This window comes from Mchenga conophoros, linkage group LG8, assembly GCF_057382185.1.
Source record: "Mchenga conophoros isolate Kocher_MC1m ecotype Shallow Benthic linkage group LG8, M_conophoros_male_GT1.1, whole genome shotgun sequence".
Lineage (NCBI taxonomy): Eukaryota > Metazoa > Chordata > Actinopteri > Cichliformes > Cichlidae > Mchenga > Mchenga conophoros.
The window spans coordinates 15,684,497-15,705,461 of NC_140533.1; the positions used below are offsets into that span (position 1 = coordinate 15,684,497).

Consider the following 20,965-nt stretch of genomic DNA (forward strand, 5'->3'; position numbering starts at 1 on the left):
GATTATAACTGCTTATTCTAATAAAAAGAGATCAAAGAGAAAACAAACATTTTTCAATCAGTTAAGCCTTACCCTAAACCAATCAAAAAGTCCTTCAAATTCATGAGGACTGGCATTTGGACCCCACAAGTGCCTGCTGGCCCCCACAAGTACAGTTCAAAACTTTTGAACTATACTTGAATCACACACACACACACACACACACACACACACACACACACACACACACGCACGCACAAAGCCAGAGCAGCATTTAAAACAAAACAAATGTTAAACACTTCTAATTCACTACTTGCTTGCCCTGTTCTTTAAGTGCATCAGGTAATTAAAATTTTGTGCATTAAGAGTTATGACCCACTCTAGGATTCTAAATAAACTCAGTAACCTAAACAAAATAAAAAAAGACAAACAAAAAACCGTAAAGGGATTAGTTATAAAAGTGGTCGGTTATACACTTTCATAAAGAGGAAAAAGGAAATACTGACCTACATGTACATAGATCAGAGGTATTCTAATTTTGTATATTCTAATTAGTTTTTATTTTAATTCTGTTTTGAAATTTTTTCAAGTCAGGTCACGTACTCGTTTATTGTATGAAAATGTTTAATTTTAGTTGTTATTACTGTCAGCATCAGTTTTAGTCTTTTTAATGATTACTGTATGTATGGTATATGTCAGAGGCAACATTTAGGAAAATGTTACAATGCAAATACAGAACCTTTTGATAGTAGTGACATTCAGAGTCTCGATAAACATGTCAATGAAAGCCTTTTGATAGAATTTTTACAAAAGCAACAAATAATACAACTTCCTCTCTCCCTATATATATTTTTTATAGTTAGTTTTCAACTCCATGTATTATTTCAGTTATTTTGCAAACATTTTGGAGTCTAGTGTTTGTTTTTATTTTAGTTAACTAAATGTTTGCTCATATCTAGTTTTAGTTTAGTTTTAGTTAACAACTTTGACATAGACGTATGTGCTATGGTTAGGCACACCTTTCTGTTTTGTTTTCTGTTCTGCATGACTGATGTTGTTTTGTTTTGTTTTTTTTGTTCTCAGACATTGTGTTGAAATCAGATTTCCCATAGAAGATGTGGTATTTTAAAACCAAGAAAACAAAACCAAAACTATGTAGACCAGTCTCTGCAATAGTTTTAAGACCTCCAGATGGCATTTGAAGCGCAACTTGTTACTGACACCAATAAAAAAAAGTAACAAAAAGAAAAAACAGAACTTTTTTTTGTTTTGTTTGCATTTATTTTTTTTTTTACTTGACAGATTAAACGATATAGATTTGAATTGTCTAAGAATAGCCTATCTGAAACAAATACTGTCCCACAATTCCTTACTCAGGCCTTTGTTACATTATTACATCTCCTTTTCTCCTTTTTTAATGTGCACAATAACTCGAGATTATTATAATGAATGTTTAAAAGTATGATTCATTGCTATGAGGAAACAATGTTCTTTGTGAGTGTCTCATGCACATTAGAGGTAAGACAAAGAACATTTACTGGAACTCTGCCAGTGCTGGCAGTACAAAAGCAGTGCTGCAGGGAGTCCTGTTGCTTCACATGAGATGTATATGAGCCAAAGAAGACGTGGCAAGGTAATTAAGTTATTTCGGTTAACCTTCTAGGACCTGGCGTCCACATATGTGGACATCACATTTTGGGTTATTTAGACCAAAATACTCAATTTTGCTCTACATGGGCCTGATATCCACTTATGAGGACATTATACTGCTACTGTTCTATCAAAATTTTAAACGAATATCCTCATATGTGGCTCTTATTTTTCTTGAAAACAAAAATAAGGTAAAAAAAAAATAAATCTGGTAATTCTTTGTTTTTACATTCATCTGGCCCCAATATGCCCAAATATCAAAGAGAAATTAAAAATGCACACCATGGAAGAGTTTGGGTGTTAGGAGGTTAAACTAAAATTATTTTCAGACTTCTCTGGGATTGTTTTATATTATTATTATGTGCTATTATATTATGTGTATGCTGAAATTTATAAAGATATGTTTAGATTTCACTAATATCGCACAGTAATGCCTATATTATTAGCTGAGAGTATTTCAGTGCACATCAACATTTAAACTTCAAAACATCTTCTGCCCTATAGGCTACTTAACAAATTATGTACATATACATGTTGCATACCCACTTTTTTATTTATGTATATTCATTCTGCAGGTTTGAGTTTGAGTTATGGCGGGTCAAACCCTATTGTTTTTGCTGCTTTTGGTGATTATAGGTGAGTATTAAATAAAATCAGCCTAATGATTTATTGTTGTTGTATTGATTAACGATGTGAGGATTCTCAGATTTGTATTCAAACACGTGCTTATTGTGATAGGCCATGTGAGTCCTCAGACAACAAGTAAGTGAAAGCTTTGATCACCTCTCTATAATTTATTAACATTCTCTTGGAGATCTATCTACTATCAAATAATATAAATAGTTAATCGATAATAGTTTGAGATTATACCAGTCGATAACAACAAAGACTACTTTGACAACTACTATAATCACTGTTTCCTAATTAAGTAGCTTTAAACTCATGATTTATGTATGTGAACTTGTATGTTTGTATTCATTTATATTTTTATCACAGGTGTGACACCAGGTGAGTCAACATACTTCTTTAATTAAAACTTAAGTTACTGAGTGCATACTTACAATATTGAGTAGCCTTAAATGTAATTCTTTCAAATGTATATATGTATTTATGTATCTATGTATTTATTTATCTGTCTGTTGTAGCAGGTCCTGTGACATCAGGTGAGTTAATATACTTCTTTAAATTATAACTTAAGTGAGCTTATTGCATTGTTGATTCCAACAATAAGCACCTTTAGAGGGAATCTTGTGTATTAGACACATATAGTGTCTTTACTTATTATTAGTATCAACTATATTACATTATATTTATATTATATAGCTGCCACTAGACAAGCATGTAAAAAGAAGTGAACAGAAAACACTAACAGTAATCCAAACTTTTTCCTCTGGCATCAAAATTTTAGCTGCACATGATTTTAATATAAGAGTTATCTCATCAGGTGGCTTTTTAGAATAATCTGATCTGAATTCAGTCTGAGGCCACCACCTCCTTGTTGGCTGTTGTTTTTTAGTTCTATAGTGTATTGTTTTTGTGTTCTGATTTACTCTTCCTGCTATGACAGGCCAAAATGCTTTCAAAAGGATTTATTCTGGTTCTTCATGCTGTACAACCCCAATTCCAAAATAAAGTAATGGAATTGGAATCTAAACAACGATTTGCAAAGTGTTCCTTCATGTTTTCCTTTTTAGAATCACAGCTTTTATAAGATTTGTTGCTGCTATCAAATTTGAAATGAACCAATATATTTTTTTAATGGTACAGTTCTAAGTTCAAACTGTTTGTGTGTTTAATTTCAAATACATTGAAGTTTCTGAGTTTTGCAAATAACTTCAATGTGTTTTTAGTTACCTTTTTGACAGTAACTTTTTTGAAATTGGGGTTGTATTTATTAAGACACTGTATCTGTAGGATACAGTGTTTAAACTGCAGCATAATGGGGCAAATCCCCTTTTTACTCTTTTAAGGTACCCTCTATCCGATATCTGGAACAACAAGTGCTCGTTCAGACGATGGAAGTTCTCCTCTTATTGTCCTACAGCGTGCTTTCCTGTTTTTTGGACAGTCATATAATCAGATTTATGTAAGTAAAATATGTTTTGGAAAACTCAAACATCTTTGTTTTATACATCTGCATTTTAAATGCAGATGTATAAAATGTTCATTCTCCGGTTTGCAAATCAGTTACAACCACAGAGCTGAATTGTACATGCTTAAAAAAGAAAATGAAAAGAAAAAGAAAAAGAAAAGAAAATTCACTGTTATGAAAGTAATAATGTATGTTCAATTTCAAAATTACTTGCCGACTTGTCATTTTCATCCAGTACCAAAATACATAAAAATAGTTGAATGCTTCTGTGTGGTGGAATGTAGGACCAATAATTACTTACAAGGAAAATGTAGCTGTACAGCAGTGATGATTTATCGTAGACTGCAAAAAAAGATGGCTGGATGTAGCTTTTGGGTCTGAAAGTGAAGTCAATGCTCGCAATATGTTCCTTAAATATATGTTTTTTCTAGTGACCACCAGGGGACAACTCACATAGTTTGACAAAGGCAGCTATTTAGTAAGAGTCCCACATGTTAATGTGTGCATATATACCTATGTGTGCATCAGGTCACTCTTTGAACATCTTTCAGCTTTTGCCACGTGTGGAGACCAAACACTGTTTGGTATTTCTGCCACCTCTGCATATCCCCACATCAGGTAGCAAGTTAATGCAGGGTGTCATTCCTTTCCACCAAAAGCTTACTTTATGAATCACAATAGGTTACCAAATTGTTAGTGATTCTTAGTCACTATTAAAGACACTATTAAAGTGCTGTCAGAGTTTGTTGTTGCATACAGTTAATTATACATGACTGCAGTGCAAGATGGTGCGGCTTCCCCCTGTGGGGCGAGGGCACCTGGACCTGGGATATAGAGTATGGTTGGGGGTTGTGATTGTGTGTACAGTGTCCATTAGTGTTTGTCTTCACGTTAGGTGAGTGCTGAGTATTGGTACGTGTGCATGAGGGAGGGAATGCATGTTTGTGTCTGTGTGTGCCTGTACGTCTGTGTCTCTATGTCAGGTCGGGACTTAGACTCCACCTCTCTGGGAAGGAGGCCTAGCTTTTTTCTTTTCCTTCCTCCCTTTCCTATCCCCCAGCCATGTCTGTCCCATCTTTAACAACTAAAAATATAATAAAATAAATAAATAACAACAACAAAGATGGATCAAATGGACCACTATGGCAGGGCCGTGATGATCCACTTGGTAAAGTAAATCTGTAGGGTATCTTTGTTGGCCTTCAGACAAAAATTTTGATGTCTAAAGAACCAAACGGGACAGGCAAAAAAAATAAAACTTCCGCCCCAAAAAGTTGTAATAAAGGTTAAACAAAAGAAAGAAAGAAAACTCCTAGTATTCTCTAGATAAAAATTAAACATTATTTCTGGTACACGTCTTTGAATTCTGTCTGTAGGAGACAAAGTTGGTTAAGTGAACCATTGTGTTTACATTGATGAGTTCATGCGGTCACAAAAAAATTGACAGGGTATTGGTCTTCTGCATAGAACTTTGCGATCACCAGCTAATGATGAAATTTACTTCACCTGGGCACAAGCAGATCCTAATGCAGATCTGTAATGTTTATTTTAGGGTGGATCTACTTTCTCAGATAGACCCCTTTATCATCAGCTGGTTTATAACACATAGATAGTAGTGGTCAGAACTATCCGCTAAAGCTTTGCAGTGTGGCCATTTATCTTTTACATGCAATCTATGGGCAAAATCAGCTCAAACAATTTGCACTGTGTCACTAATAAGTAAAATTCCAGTTTTTGCCAAATTAGCTCATGTTTGTTCTGGGCATTGAACTAAAGCATTTTAACAGTAAGCAATCTCTTATACTGGAATATGGATGAGTCAGAAAACGAGCAATGGTATTTTATCTCCAGCTAACTAAACTAGTATAAATATGATAGGGGTGCAACAATACTCGTATCGATATTGAACCGTTCGATACAGTGCTTTCGGTTCGGTAGGCATATGTATCGAACAATACAAAATTTTAAATTTATTTTATCAACTTTCCTTCTGACGATGCTGTCTGTGTTGAGCGCTCAGTGGATCTGCGCTCGATAGTGCAGCCTAGGCGGAGTAGTCGAACGCAGATTCACTGAGCGCAGTGCAAGCTGGCGAGACAGAAGTTAAGCTCTCCTTGCAACATGGCAAATTGAACCTCCCCCACCCTCATTCAGATCTGGCGTTTGGAACTATTTTGGTTTTCATGTGACGTATGACCCTGAAGGTAAGCGAGTCATGGACTAAAGTAAAACAGTATGTTGGATGTGCCACGCAATGCTCAGTTACATTGGTGGGAACTAGTGCGTTAGCGCAGTTAGCTCGTTAACGTGTTGGCCGTCCAGCCCCACGCACGGGGCGATCCGCGGTAGCTCGTTAACAGAGATTTGCTGTGTTGTGGCGTTAACGTCATTTCAACGAGATTAACGCTGACAGCACTAGTGGGAACACAACGAATATGACTGCACATTTACGCCGACATCATCCTAGTGCAAAGACAAGTGGAAGCAGACAAAAACAACAAGCACGCATGCTACAAACTTTACCCGAGTCATTTAGACAGCTGTTAGCACATGATTCTCCTTATGGGGACCTGATATGTTTAATATGCTGCTGAGAATATAGCCCAGAAGAAGCGTATAGTATAGCTTTTATTTTGGAAAGAGCCATTTCTCTGTAATAAACTCTTTTCCAAAGATGAGTGATTTCTCGATCAGATAGATTTATTAATTTTTATTACTTTGTTGTTTCAGCAACATTAAATTTAAAAACTGTACTTTTAAGTTAAAATATATATTTATAATTTTAATAAATGACAAATTAAAAAGGCATGAACATTTTTTTTTGGATCGAAAAAATATCGAACCGTACCGTGAATTTTGTGTATCGTTGCACCCCTAAAATATGAGGAATGGCAAGCACAAAGCTAACATTATCTTCATAGTTGCAAACTAGGTATAGAGTACTTAAATATCAACTTATATTTTGAGATTTAATGTTTTTAATGAGTCAAAAGTATTTTGTTCATCTTTGTGAATCTGGCTCATTACCCCGTCAGTGAGTGATTATTGTTTCCTCTATTTATTTATACTACGCTACAGGTATAGTATAGGTTTGAATGGTACAATTTGATATCCCTGTGTTGGTGCTGTTCCTATATCATCATAATAATGCTCGTCCAGGGCCAACATCGCAACTGATCATGAGCATGTCTGCAAATTGAGTTCGCATTAGTCAAGAATCTGGCTAATGCTATTAAAAACTATCACTAGCAAATCAGCAAGTAACATAAATTTGGCCAACAGCAAACTTAACCCTGACAATGTATTTATTAAAATGTTTTTCCTTACATTACATACACATCCTTACATTTCCTTACAAAGACATAATATTACGACAACGTGACTGGTCAGTTGTAATATTGATCCTGGACCATAATTACTATGATGATGCAGGAACAAGACCAACACAGTGATATCAGATCCACCATTTTAATAACAAGTGATCAACACCTGTGTCTGAAGTGCCTACAGTTGATACCTAATTTATACTGGTTTTGACTTACAAGAATGTTTTTATTTTCTAGGTAAACCACAATGGGCATCTGACCTTTGATGCATCATGGTCTAGCTACACCCCGCAACTGTTTCCAATGTATAGATCCAGAGACATCATCGCTCCATTCTGGACAGATTTAGACAACAGAGGAAATGGTCAGATCTACTACAACCAATACACCAGCGGCAGTGTTCTCCAGCAAGCTACACAGGACATTAATCAATACTTTCCAGGACTCAATTTTAATGCAAACTGGGTCTTTGTTGCAACTTGGTATCAGGTGGCATATTATCCAACGAGTGGAACAGTAAGTCACCTCTTACTAAATTATGCAATCAATATGAAGCATAGGGTTATAATACCTATGAATATATATACTTTAAAAACAAGAAGTTGCTTTTTTTCAGCAAACAACAGTCCAAGCTGTCCTGATATCGGGTGGCCAGTACTCATTTGTGTTGATGAACTATGGGCAAATAGCCTACACAGCATATTCTATACAGGTTGGTACCATTTAAAATATAATATAGTAAAAACATATATTTTTAGTTTTTGTGGCCATCTCTTACTTTAAGTTAAATGCAGGGATATGTAAATACAAAATAACCATGCAATTATTTTTAACAGTGTGACATGTCATTTTCAGGCTGGATATGACACAGTCAATTCTGTTCACCATTTTTCCATCCCTGGATCATTCTCAGGAAACGCAACAGGACAGTTCTCAAATTTCCGTCTCAGCAGCAATGTCCATGTGCCCGGTCGCTGGGCCTTCAGGACAGACCATGGATCAAGAGGCTGTACTTTCAACAGTAAGATCTGAGCTAGAGAACGATCATCATAGCCAGCTGATCAAAATTCTACGAGAATTCTATGAGAAGAATGTTATTATATTAAATGACAATCCCCCTCTCTAGCCCTTCATTTTTTGATCTTCACTCTGTGAAAACAATAAACAAAAATGAATCCTAAAATTTAAAAATGAACACTGTTTGAGTAGTAAGAATCTCTTCAAGTTGAAGTAAAAAAATGTAAAGTATTCATTTTTCTATTGTTTCAAAGGTTTACCAGTGCAGCTTGGTGATTCCTTCTGGAGTGACAGGACCTGTGCACAGAAGTGCACATGCACCTCAGCAGGCCTGCAGTGCCGCAACCAGCCGTGCTCCTTTTCACAGATCTGCCAGCAAACTTCCTTCCAGTTTTCTTGCCAGACAGTGCAGAGACGCACTTGCACCATAAGTGGTGATCCCCATTACTACACCTTTGATAACCGAGTGTTCCACTTTCAGGGCACTTGCACCTATGTTCTCTCTGAGCAATGTAATAGTGGACTGCCCTACTACAGAGTAGAAGGCAAAAATGAGCACAGAGGCAGTACTCAAGTCTCTTGGACACGACTGGTGAAAGTGCATGTCTACAATGACACAATTGAGCTTGTCAAAGGACGTCGTGGTCAGGCAAAGGTATGGAATAAGAATCAAGTTTAAACTTACGGTGATATGTGTTTGTGACATGTGTGTTTTACTCTTTCTGTATGCTGGTGTTTTTACAGGTTAATGGGAACTTTGCATCCACTCCATTCTCCCTTAGCAATGGCACCGTGCAGGTTTATGAGTCAGGTTTTTCTGTGGTCGTCAGCACTGACTTTGGTTTAGTGGTGTCTTATGACACAAATCATTATGTCCAGATCAGCTTGACCTACACTTATCAGAATACAACATGCGGTCTTTGTGGAAACTTCAACAATCAACCTCAAGATGACTTTCGCACACGCCAGGGCCAGCTTGTGAGCTCTGATGTGGTTTTTGCTAACAGCTGGAGAGCATCAGGGGATGATGAGCCTGGTTGTGAGGCACAGTGTGGAGGTCTGGCCTGTGCTGGCTGCACTGCACAACAGACAGCATTGTACAGCAACACTGACCACTGTGGTATCCTCAGCAGTAGTTCTGGACCTTTTGCTGCTTGCCATCAGCAACTTCCTCCACAGTCCTTTGCGGACAGTTGTCTGTATGATCTGTGTGTAGGAGGAGGGTACCAACCTATTCTCTGTCAAGCCTTAAGTGTGTATGCAAGTCAGTGTCAACAAAATAATATTCGGCTGCAAAGCTGGAGGAGAACCGGCTTTTGTGGTATATTAACACATTTTTAAAAATTATTTCAAAATATAATTTTATTAAAATGCCACAGATGCTAAAATCTAATTTTTCCTCTTCTTTCTAGAAATCCCATGCCCAGCCAACAGCCACTTTGAGTCTGAAGGCACAGGATGTCCAGATACTTGTCTCAATCCCAACTCCACCCACAACTGTCCTCTCCCTGTGCAAGAAAGCTGCATCTGTGATTCAGGCTACATCCTCAGTGGTGGGGTCTGCGTCCCTCATGCCGAGTGTGGCTGCAGCTTTGAGGGCCGTTACTACCGCTCTGGACAAACTGTAATACTAGATGAAAACTGTGGGAGACGTTGTAGCTGCAGTTATGGCTCCATGACTTGCAACTCTCATGGTTGTGGGCCATTTGAATCATGCAGGGTGGAGGATGGAGAAAGAGGATGCAGACCAAATAGCTATGAAACATGCTGGATCAGAGGCCCAGGGTCATATCAGACATTTGATGGACTGACATACCAATATCCTGGGGCGTGTCAATTGACACTTGCCAAAGTTATGGGACTGTCCAGTCACCCAAACTTCACGGTGACAGCAGAAAAAGTGCCAAGAAACCAGCAAGGCTTTTCCAATGTGCTAAAGTTTGAGGCAGAGGGGACACAGGTCTCAATTGAGATGGAAATAAACGGCAAAGTTCAGGTAAATGACAGAAATACAATTGAAAGTCATTGTAGATTAATGTGTCATAATGAAAGACACAAAAAAAAGTTGACACAAGCAGATAAGCTACTAATAATAGAGAATCATTAAGTAGAGATCACTCTGTACTTATGCGGACATTATTCTACATTGTTGTTTTCATTGTAACCAGAATATTACACCAGAAAATCTGAAATAGGAAAGGTTACCTTTAAATACTGTCACTTAGCTTTGAGTTGCTTTTTTCCCCTATAAGAATGAATTCCTTTATAGTGTACCAAAATTATTCATTTTATATTCACTTTTACTTTTTAATTTAGTATGATGTTATTTAACTAACTATCAATTTGTCCTACTGATATACTCCTTCATTTAAACAGACCATCACATCACAGGCTGCCATATGATCATTATAGTATGACACTTTTATAGTACGACAGTATAGTAAATACAACAGATGTTGATTATAGTGGTGTATATTGAAGCAGTTGAAACAATTAGCACTTTAAAGCATAATAAATTAAAACAGTCAGGATGTAAGATAGACAGAAAAGGCTGTTGCAGAGTTTTGGAGCTGCATTAAGGAAGACCAGTTAGCTCTAAGAGTCAATCTGGAAATTGTTACAAATAAAAATGATCTAATATAATAGCTCCAAACTGGTTGTTTGGTAAAAAAAAATATTATCTACTACATTCTACAATAAGTACCAAGCTTAGGACTTATTGGGAAATGACAGATGGAAACATCATTAACAAAATGGTCTTTACTTAAAAGTGTTATTATAATTATTATGACTGACTATTTTAATGCCTTTTAGGTGGCTGGTCAGGTGATCAGGCTGCCTTTCAGTGCTGGGTCCAATGGAATCCAAATTTTCTACAGCAACCTGCGCAGTGTCATCATTCGCACCTCCTTTGGTGTAACTGTGCAGACAGTCTGGCCTCACTTTGTCCGTGTCACTGCTCCTGGTGTCTACAGCGGTTCACTGGGTGGACTCTGTGGTAACTACAATGGTCGTCCGCATGATGACTTCCGCACACCCAACGGTGTCCTGGTCAACAGTTCTCAGGACTTTGGAGACAGCTGGCGAGTTGGCTCTCTGGCTGCTCACTGTGTGGAAAGCAGAGGTCATGATCCTAGGACCGATTTTAATTCTAGTCAGTACTGTGGCATTCTCAGATCACCAGATGGGCCATTTGTACCCTGTTGGTCTGTGGTTGACCCAAGGCAGCAGGTGGATGTATGTGTGGAGATCATGAGGGGCTCTAACAATCCAGCATCAACTCTGTGTGACGTCCTACGAGATTATGCACTAATGTGTCAACAGAAGGGTGTTGCCTTAGGACAATGGAGAAATGCAACTGGCTGTGGTAAGCATTCAACTGTTTTTGAATTAATTCTAGCCACGATCTCCAAATGTTTAAAAATGCTTTCATATGTTAACCTGTTTGTTCTTCTCCAGCACTAACCTGCCCATCAAACAGCCATTATGAACTCTGTGGAACCTCTTGTCCTTCTGCTTGCCCCAGCCTCTCTTTCCCCTTCACCTGTGATAGTGTGTGCCAGGAGGGCTGTCAGTGTAACAGTGGTTTTATCCTCAATGGTGACCAGTGTGTTCCACCAACATCTTGTGGATGCTATCATCAAGGACGCTATCGCGAAAGTGGTGAGCAGTTCTGGGATGGTGAACAATGTCAGAGCTTGTGTACCTGTAACGGAAATACAGGGAACGTCCACTGTACTCCCAACTCCTGTGGGCCCCAGGAGTCCTGCCGTGTGGTGGAGGGCGGGTTTGGCTGCCATCCCAACCCTTCTGGCACGTGCTCTGCCTCTGGAGACCCTCACTATTTCACCTTTGATCGTAAGGCCTATGACTTCCAAGGAACATGTCGCTATGTGCTGGTGACCCTTTGTAATGCCACTGATGAGCTGAATCAGTTTTCTGTGGAAGCTAAGAATGAGGCATTGAATGGGTTGCCAGTTTCAGTCACAGCAGAAGTTTTCGTGAATGTGTGGGGCTATCATGTGCACATGTCAAGATACAACAGGGGTATGGTAGAGGTGAGCGGAACTGTTTCTGAACAATTACTCATATTTTACATTTTAAAAAGAAAAATTTAAAGCCACAGACAGTTGCAGATGAACCTACCATGAGAGAGACCTCCACTTAACTGCAAAGTATTGTTAGAAAATGGACAACAAAAAATTGCTGTAAAGGAATGTTAAAGAGAAAGTAGTCTGGAAACTTCAATTTCTTCACTAGAGAGCCTCACTGAGTTTATTTTTAACAATGAGCTATCACTTACACTTGTAGGGACAGTAATAAAAAATAACCAAATGTGAGAGACCCTTGGTAAATAATTGCTGTTGGTCATTGTGCTGCTATTACATTTGTTTAGTACTGACATATGACTACGGATAAAGGGCATATGAATAAAATTAAATATTTTTGGCTTTCCTAAATTGTTCTTCCAATGTCCCAGGTAAATGGAATAACACAGAATGTACCAATTCTCTTGAATGGAAGTCAAGTATCTATCTTTGCCAGTGGATCTCGAACAATTGTCCGCACTGATTTTGGCTTAAGCGTCATATACGATGGATGGAGTACAGTTTCTATCACTGTGCCTCCAAATTACAGGTATCTGCCATTCATCTTCGCTCAAAATCAGCTGGTGTTGCAATTACTCACACACTGACACCTTTAAAAGTGTTCATAGTTGTGCACTACCACACTTTTATAACATAATTCGAATGTACAGGATTTTATTTGGCTCAGAATGGTCTTTTGGGGTGTCCCATAAGATTGATAATCCTCCCCACAGTAAAACCAATGAATCTGTTTTATCTTACTGTTCTCATCAAAAGGGGAAAAACATGTGGACTTTGTGGAAACTTCAATGGAAATTCAAATGATGACTTCTACACCCCATCTGGAATAACAGTCGCATCTCCAGATGAGTTTGGGAGAGCCTGGAAGGTCCCAGGAAACTACACCTGCAGTGATGGATGCGGCTCATCATGTCCGAGATGTCCCAATGAACAGCCCGCTAGAGATCAATGTGAGGTGATCCAGGCAGCTGATGGGCCCTTCAGTTTCTGCCACGAGGAGGTGGACCGTGCACCATATTTCAACGACTGTGTGTTTGACGTGTGTGTGGCAGGAAATCGAGGTCATGACCTCCTTTGCAGGGCTCTTGAAACATATGTTAGAGCCTGTCAGTCTGCTAATGTTCGAATCTACCCTTGGAGACAAAATACCACCTGCGGTGAGTGAACCTGCCATTGTGTTGCTGATATAGTATCAAGCACAAGAAGATAAAATGCTTCTTTTTTGTTGTTGTTTTTGTAAGTGTGTTGAAATATGGTGTCTAAGTTTCATGACTGTTTTTTTTAACCACCTGACATCCATCTTTTGCTTTCTTGATTTTTTAGCACTGGACTGTCCAGCCAACAGCCATTATGAGCTGTGTGGTACTGACTGTGGCCACACCTGTGCCAGCAGTAATGATACCACCTGTGAACGGGCTTGCTCTGAGGGATGTTTCTGTGACGAAGGCTACCGCAGGAGTGGAACCAGTTGTGTCCCAGTGGAACGCTGTGGCTGCCAGTATAATGGATTCTACTATAATGTAAGTTCTACAAAGAACCATAGAGCTATATAAAAGAGGGATATAGTTTAAAGGTTTTAATTGCATAAATGATTTGAGCAGATAATTAACAATGACAGCTTGGCAACAGTAAATACATGGTAGGCTTTACTATAAACTGCGGTTATTCTTCCTCTTTTTGTTACATTCTCTCACACAGGCTGGCGAGTCCTTCTGGACAGACGGTTGCTCACAGAGATGTGAATGTCACGCTCCAAATGACCTGCGATGTTCTGCCTCGTCTTGCACTCCTGCACAACAGTGCTCCATCAGAGACGGCCAGCTGGGCTGTTACGATGCCATGTCCACCTGCACAGTGTGGGGGGATCCACACTACATCACCTTTGATGGAGCAGTGGCTCATTTCCAGGGAACTTGCTCCTACATCATCGCTGAGAGCACAAACCATGGCACCAATGAAACCCAGTTTCAGGTGATAGCCACCAACAATCACCGTGGAAACAACCGTGTGTCATTTGTGTCTGCAGTGGACATATACCTCTCAAACCATCCAGAAAGTGTGCACATCAGGATCGGACCCAATAAAAGAGTAACGGTAAATACTAAGCTTTCTATGTTTCGCTCATATGAACACCTTCACAGCAGGTACTTTGCATGTCTCTCATAACGCTTGTTCTTCTAGGTAAATAGTGGAGAAGTGTCTCTTCCCACCTCTGCAAGAACTTTAGCTCAGGTGGTAAGGGAAGGCAGCTACATAGTTGTCGATGCACTTGACCTGGCGGTCCAGTTTGATGGCCAGAGTACTTTGTTGGTAAGAATCGCCCAAAACCGTCAAAACAGAGTCACAGGTATGTGTGGAAACTTCAATGGCGACTCTGGGGATGACAAAGTCTCACCCAATGGCACACTGGCACAAAATGACAATGACTTTGGACAGAGCTGGAAGTCAACAAGAAGCCAACCAGGGTGAGCTGTTTGGAACTTCTTTAGGACATTCCAAAAATAGAGTCTTGTTGACCTTCATCAACTCATATAACATAATGTCTTGCTTTGAATGAGAAGATTTTATGGACATTTAAGGACAACAGCATATATATTACATCCCAGTAAAAATAATAAATGTACCGTTGTGTTGAGTGTGAATTGGGAGTGTAGATGTACAGGACATTTTACCAAAGTACACAAAATTTCCCAAAGTGTTAAACATATAATGTCTTTTCCAGATGTGGGTCTACTGATCAAAGAAGTGGTGATGGACTGAATGACTGCACCTTTAGAGAAGAATACTCCCAACTCTGCAGTGTCATCACCAACACCACCGGTCCATTCAGAGCCTGTCACCTGCACTCTGACCCCGAGCCATTTTTCACTTCCTGTGTCTATGACCTCTGCCTCTACACTCCAGCCAATGGCATGCTGTGTTCTGCTGTCTCAGCCTATGAGAAAACCTGCTCTGTTCTAGGGCTAGACATCCCTGACTGGCGCTCTGGTTTACTGTGTGGTAAGTTTGTGCTGGATAATTAAGTGATGTCTTTTTGATGTCTTTTGATAGAGCTTAACAGGTTTTTCTTGAAAGATTGGCTTTGTTTTATTGTACTCCTGTCACTCTTCTTCTGCAGAGGAGTCAGACCCATGTGAACAGCTGGACTGCACAGAGTACGAGTGGTGTGGTAAGAAGGACGGTGTCTATGGCTGCTTCTGTGATGAACACCATGACCGAGGCAACAGTGAAAGCTATGGTGAAGGAAGCTCCTATTTAAACCTTGTTTTATTTTTGGGTCATTGGCAATGGTACTGCAGTGCAGTTTGTACAAGAAAAATGGGATTTGTTAGTTATTTGTTTTCTTATTCTTCTTTTTAAACTTGTATTAACAGACTCAACCATCACTTGTGCCAGTAGTTCAGGCACCATGTCCATGTCCCGTTGTCAGCTATTTGAGGCTGGCTTTCACTCTGATGCCCTCCATCTCCGAGATGAATCCTGCAATGGGACTCTTGAGTATGGTCGACTGGTTTTCCACTTTGACAATGACAACCATCTGTGTGGGACAGCACTCAGGGTACAGTTATAAAACCAAAATATTATGGATAGTCACTGTTATTATACTGTACATGTCATGTTTTGTCATTTATATTATAAATGACATCATATTCAATTTGTAATGTTTTGTTTTTTTAATTTTAGAGCAACGGAACACATTTCATGTATGAGAACATCGTCCAGGGTTTTGTGGATCCTCATGGAAGTCTTATCAGCCGCCAGAGGAGCATCAATCTGCGTTTCTGCTGCGAATACCCCCTGAATCAGGCCCTGTCTATGGCTGTGGGCATCAATCCTGTAGAAAGGTAACAATACATCTCCTATGCATTATATACAATACTTAGATTAGATTTTTACATATTCCAGTGTTTTATGTAATTAAATGTGCACTTCAGGCATCTTTTGGGAACTTATTTTGAAAGATAGTGCTTTAAGATCACAATACTGACAATAAGACAAAATAAAAACATGAAAATGAGAACGTCATTTTTGCCGCACATTAACATTACACTTTTTGATGTTCATGCATGTTAATAATGTTCATCATTTAATAATGAACTCATTTGTAGTATTATTATGTTTTTTGTAGCATCATTAGGAAGAAGATTGCAATCGGTCAAGGACAGTACAGCATGAGAATGATCCCCTTCCAGGACCCTGGCTTCCGCTTCCCATTCAGGAGTGACACAAACATACAAATGGAAATAGATCAGAGGTTATATGTGGCGGTGAGAACAGAAGGAGTGGATCAAAGCCAGATCTCCACTATTTTGGACTCCTGCTGGGCCACACCAGTCAACATGCCAAATTACCCCGTCCGCTGGGATCTTATTACTGCAGAGTAAGAGCACGTTTGCAGTGTCACCTTGTCTTAGTATACTTTATTAAAAACTTGAAAGAATCAGCCCCAGACAGACCTCTCCTCGGTTTTTCTCCACCAATTCTTCCTCATAATGAATTCTGCTGCTTTGCTTTATAATGTGGGATATTTAAACGTCTGCCTGTCTTCCAGGTGTCCCAATGAAGCCGATGGAACGGTAGAGCTGATTCAGAACGGCATCTCTACTGAGGCCCGATTCTCCTTCAGGATGTTTACTTTTACCAACTATTCATCCATTTACCTTCACTGCAATGTGCACCTGTGTCTTTTGAGACACAACAATTGCACAGCTGTACGTACCACTGTTTTAAATTCTTATTGGTTTTCATTCTTACCTAATAAATTTAAAAACTGTTAAATCTGCAGAAGCCTATAAACATTTTTTTTCTCTCAGCGCTGTTACCCGGGTTACCACAGGCGAGTTCGGAGGGATATATCCTTCCATGACACTTCATCCATCTCACTTGGACCGCTTGTTTCAAGGCCAGGTAGCAGAGGTACATTGAAGCTCTCATGTCTCTTCACCTTGCACTCTTATTGATCACATAAAGTTCACGGATAAAGTAAATGTAAACTTTGGTTCTTCTCTTGCAGACCCAGTGATGCAATTAAACAGTGGCCAAAGCCAGGTGACACCTCTGCTGGCCCTGCTGGCCAGTTTGATCCTAGCCAGCATGCTGGTAACCCTGCTGGTCAAACGATTTGCTCCCAAAATTCCAGTCTAGAAACCGCCAAAACTCTGGAGATCAAAAATGATCCATATTTTGAAAATCATTCATTATTCAGTTACTTCTAAATGGTATTTTTCATCGGAGTGTTGTCTTTGTCTTTCTTGAGGAGTGTTTCTTTAGTTGTGGTAAGGTTTGCAGTAAGTTGGCTTTAAATCTAAATGGGATAAAATATGTGTGATATTAAAGTTTTAACCTTGTTGCATTCACTGTTTGTTGATAAGATTAACTTGTTCTTGGTTTCTGTGTGAGATTTTTATAATTAAATCTACATCATAATTAAAATAATGATGTATAATCAAGGGCAAATCAAGGATTAAATAAAGTATTTAGTGCACATATACTTGTCTCTCAGAAACGCAACCAACACTACTTTGGATTTACAAAATAAAGTGATAGTACAAAGTGAAGTACAATAAACTGGGTACCTACTGTTTGAGCTACAATTTAATATCATAACATGATTACTATTTTTGCTTCGTTTTATCAGTTGAAATAAAAGTTAATGAATAATCGCCTAAATGTATCACAAATCATTCATAATATGTAATAAAAATCTGATTATGAACAATGTCTATTTTTTATCTCCAGTAAGATCATACAGTAAAATGTGTTGCTGAATAAAGTCTCACTTAGTCATTCTGTTATTGAAGTAGAAGGCCAAGTTGATCTTTAGCACCCAGCTGCAACCCATCCATCCGCTTTGTCCGGGGCCAGGTCGTGGGGGCAGCAGCCTAAGCAAAGAGGCCCAGACCTCCCTCTCCCCAGCCACCTCCTCCAGCTTATCCGGGGGAATACCAAGGCGTTCCCAGGCCAGCCGAGAGATATAATCTCTCCAGCGTGTCCTGGGTCTGCGCCGGGGCCTCCTCCCGGTGGGACATGCCTGGAATACCTCACCCAGGAGGCGCCCAGGGGGCATCCTTGTCAGATGCCCGAACCACCTCAGCTGGCTCCTTTCGATGTGGAGCAGCAGCTGCTCTACTCTGAGCCCCTCCCGGATGGCCGAACTTCTCACCCTATCTCTAAGGGAGAGGCCAGCCACCCTTCGGAGGAAGCTCATTTCTGCCGCTTGTATCCGCGATCTCGTTCTTTCGGTCACTACCCACAGCTCGTGGCCATAGGTGAGGGTAGGGACGTAGATCGACCGGTAAATTGAGAGCTTCGCTTTTACACTCAGCTCCCTCTTCACCACGACGGACCGGTGCAGCGTCCGCATTACTGCAGCTGCAGCCCCAATCCGTCTGTCGATCTCCGGCTCCCTTCTCCCATCACTCGCGAACAAGACCCCGAGATACTTGAACTCCTCCACTTGGGGCAGGAACTCATCCCCGACCCGGAGTGGGCACTCCACCCTTTTCCGGCTGAGAACCATGGCCTCAGATTTGGAGGTGCTGATCCTCATTCCCGCTGCTTCACACTCGGCTGCGAACCGTTCCAGTGCGAGCTGGAGGCCCTCACCCGATGAAGCCAACAGAACCACATCATCTGCAAAAATCAGAGATGTGATTCTGAGGCCACCAAAGCGAAAGCCCTCCGCCACTTGGCTGCGCCTAGAAATCCTGTCCATAAAAATTATGAACAGAACCGGAGACAAAGGGCAGCCCTGGCAGAGCCCATCACCCACCGGGAACGAGTCCGACTTATTGCCGGCAATGCGAACCAAGCTCTTGCAACGGTTGTATAGGGATCGAATGGCCCGTAGCAATGGGCCAGACACCCCATATTCCCGCAACACCTCCCACAGGACACCCCGAGGGACACGGTCGAATGCCTTCTCCAAGTCCACAAAACACATGTAGACTGGTTGGGCAAACTCCCATGCACCCTCAAGTATCCTGGAGAGGATAAAGAGCTGGTCCAGTGTTCCGCGACCAGGACGAAAACCGCATTGTTCCTCCTGTATCCGAGGTTCGACTAACGGACGAACTCTCCTTTCCAGCACCCTGGCATAGACTTTCCCAGGGAGGCTGAGGAGTGTGATCCCCAGGAATGATTGGGTTGGGTGAAAGCCAACTTGATGGTGGAGTAATGAATAGGTTGAGCCTGCACACAGCTTTAAACCTGTTCTTACTCTAAGTAGGCTAATGCTGTGCAATAATTGCTGACCTAAATACATAAGAGAAACAATTATTATCCACATCCCATTGTCATCATTGCTGCCAGGACATTTCATGTTATTCCTATCAAAGCTATTGTTTATTCTGATAAATTGTTTATGATTAATATGTGATTGATATTAGTTTCATTTCTCAGTAAATGAAAATGAAAGAATGAAAGGAGGAATGTACCCAAAAGGAGCCGCGCAACCTGCACAACGCCCACATTTTTGTTTTTTACTTATGGTATCTTGAATACTTGGATGAGTGACAAAACGTTTCTCCCACTGAAGACGCTACATCCAGATGAACAGAATCAACTTTTGGGCATTTACTTACCTGGATGATTGAGCGTGCATCAGGACGTTTCATGGGTTATGTTTTGAAACAGGATCAGGATTTTGTGCTATTTTACCTTAAATTGTTATCCATCTGCTTGAGTGCAGTAACTGAAGGAGACTTGTTTCCCATCCTAGAGACCCTGAAGTTCTTTACAACAAAATAAAAGAAAAAAACAAAACAAATCAAAAGACAAGTAAAAGTTAGTATGCAGCTGCTTACAAAGCTTACAAAGACACTAAAAATGTCATCTTGTTCGACAGAAGGGAAAATCCACCATTCTTTGTATTATAAAATACTTTAAATGTTAAAAGCCTTTAAAATGGCAATTTCAGTTTTCCAGGAGTTAGAGTTTGTAATTTAATGTAATTCAATTCAAATTTATTTATGTAGCAAATCAAAACAACAAGTGTTTTGATTTGAGTGTGTTTCCCATCCAACCACAGCTGACAGGCCAAACCGCACACCTCAACAACAAAAACACTTCCTGTATCTGGCCCTCATGAGACTTCACTGGCCACTCAGAAGCCAGGAAATCCTATATTCGGATAAATGCAGGGAAAACAATGAGGTAGATTCAACACATACTTATTACTGGTTTGAAAGTGCAGGTGTGAACATTCAAATGTGCAAACATGTAAATATCAAAACATGTAACCACCAAATGGGTACATAACTAACTCTATAACCCTCCTAAACACCTCTTTGTGTATCAAATGACATAGAAATTTACTACACTTTACACATGCATTAATTCATAAGGAAAGGATTTTCACTTTTGGAATTTTACACACAGTGTGCCATCTCTGCTGTCACGTTTCACAATCAGTGTGTCAGGCGTTGTGTGGAGGCGAGGAAGAAGGAACCCAAACGCAGGACTCACGGGTAAGTGAAGACTGGTGAAGGTTTATTATAAGGAGCAGATGAAAAGAGGGTGAACGGACACTGACTGGCTGGATCACTGAATGGCTGACTGAACTGAGGGAACACACGGGAAGGACAACATCACACGAACATCAAAATCAACATCAATGACACGACAAAGAACTGGTGAAACCGAGGAACTTACATACACAGGTTGAACGATGACAATGATTGGAAACAGGTGAGTACAGGGCTGAACATAATCTGACTAATGACACAAGAGACAAGCTGACACGGGGAAAAAACAGGAAATGAGAACATTGATGTGGCAACATAACCTAAATG

General features: G+C 40.0%; 1 protein-coding gene across 1 annotated transcript; it reads left to right on the forward strand.

Annotated features, from left to right (window-relative positions):
- Positions 1-1,583: 1,583 nt before the first annotated feature.
- Positions 1,584-17,849, forward strand: LOC146568479 (alpha-tectorin-like). The gene is made up of 25 exons (XM_085284544.1): positions 1,584-1,612; positions 2,205-2,265; positions 2,368-2,391; positions 3,600-3,715; positions 7,285-7,563; positions 7,664-7,759; positions 7,903-8,068; positions 8,319-8,719; positions 8,809-9,385; positions 9,477-10,060; positions 10,879-11,431; positions 11,524-12,122; positions 12,545-12,702; positions 12,930-13,330; positions 13,497-13,693; positions 13,872-14,267; positions 14,355-14,638; positions 14,896-15,173; positions 15,292-15,411; positions 15,548-15,732; positions 15,858-16,018; positions 16,303-16,554; positions 16,726-16,885; positions 16,988-17,090; positions 17,188-17,849. The coding sequence occupies exons 2-25, from the start codon at positions 2,220-2,222 to the stop codon at positions 17,316-17,318; spliced, it is 6,267 nt and encodes a 2,088-aa protein (XP_085140670.1). The 5' UTR covers positions 1,584-1,612; positions 2,205-2,219; the 3' UTR covers positions 17,319-17,849.
- The last annotated feature ends 3,116 nt before the right edge of the window (positions 17,850-20,965 follow it).

Bases quoted from the DNA above. Each gene is read 5' to 3' on its own strand.
- LOC146568479 (XM_085284544.1), top strand. From the start codon at position 2,220: ATGGCGGGTCAAACCCTATTGTTTTTGCTGCTTTTGGTGATTATAG. The intron at 11,432-11,523 runs GTAAGCATTCAA...GTTCTTCTCCAG, and splicing joins GAGAAATGCAACTGGCTGTG to CACTAACCTGCCCATCAAAC. The intron at 16,019-16,302 runs GTAACAATACAT...TGTTTTTTGTAG, and splicing joins GGCATCAATCCTGTAGAAAG to CATCATTAGGAAGAAGATTG.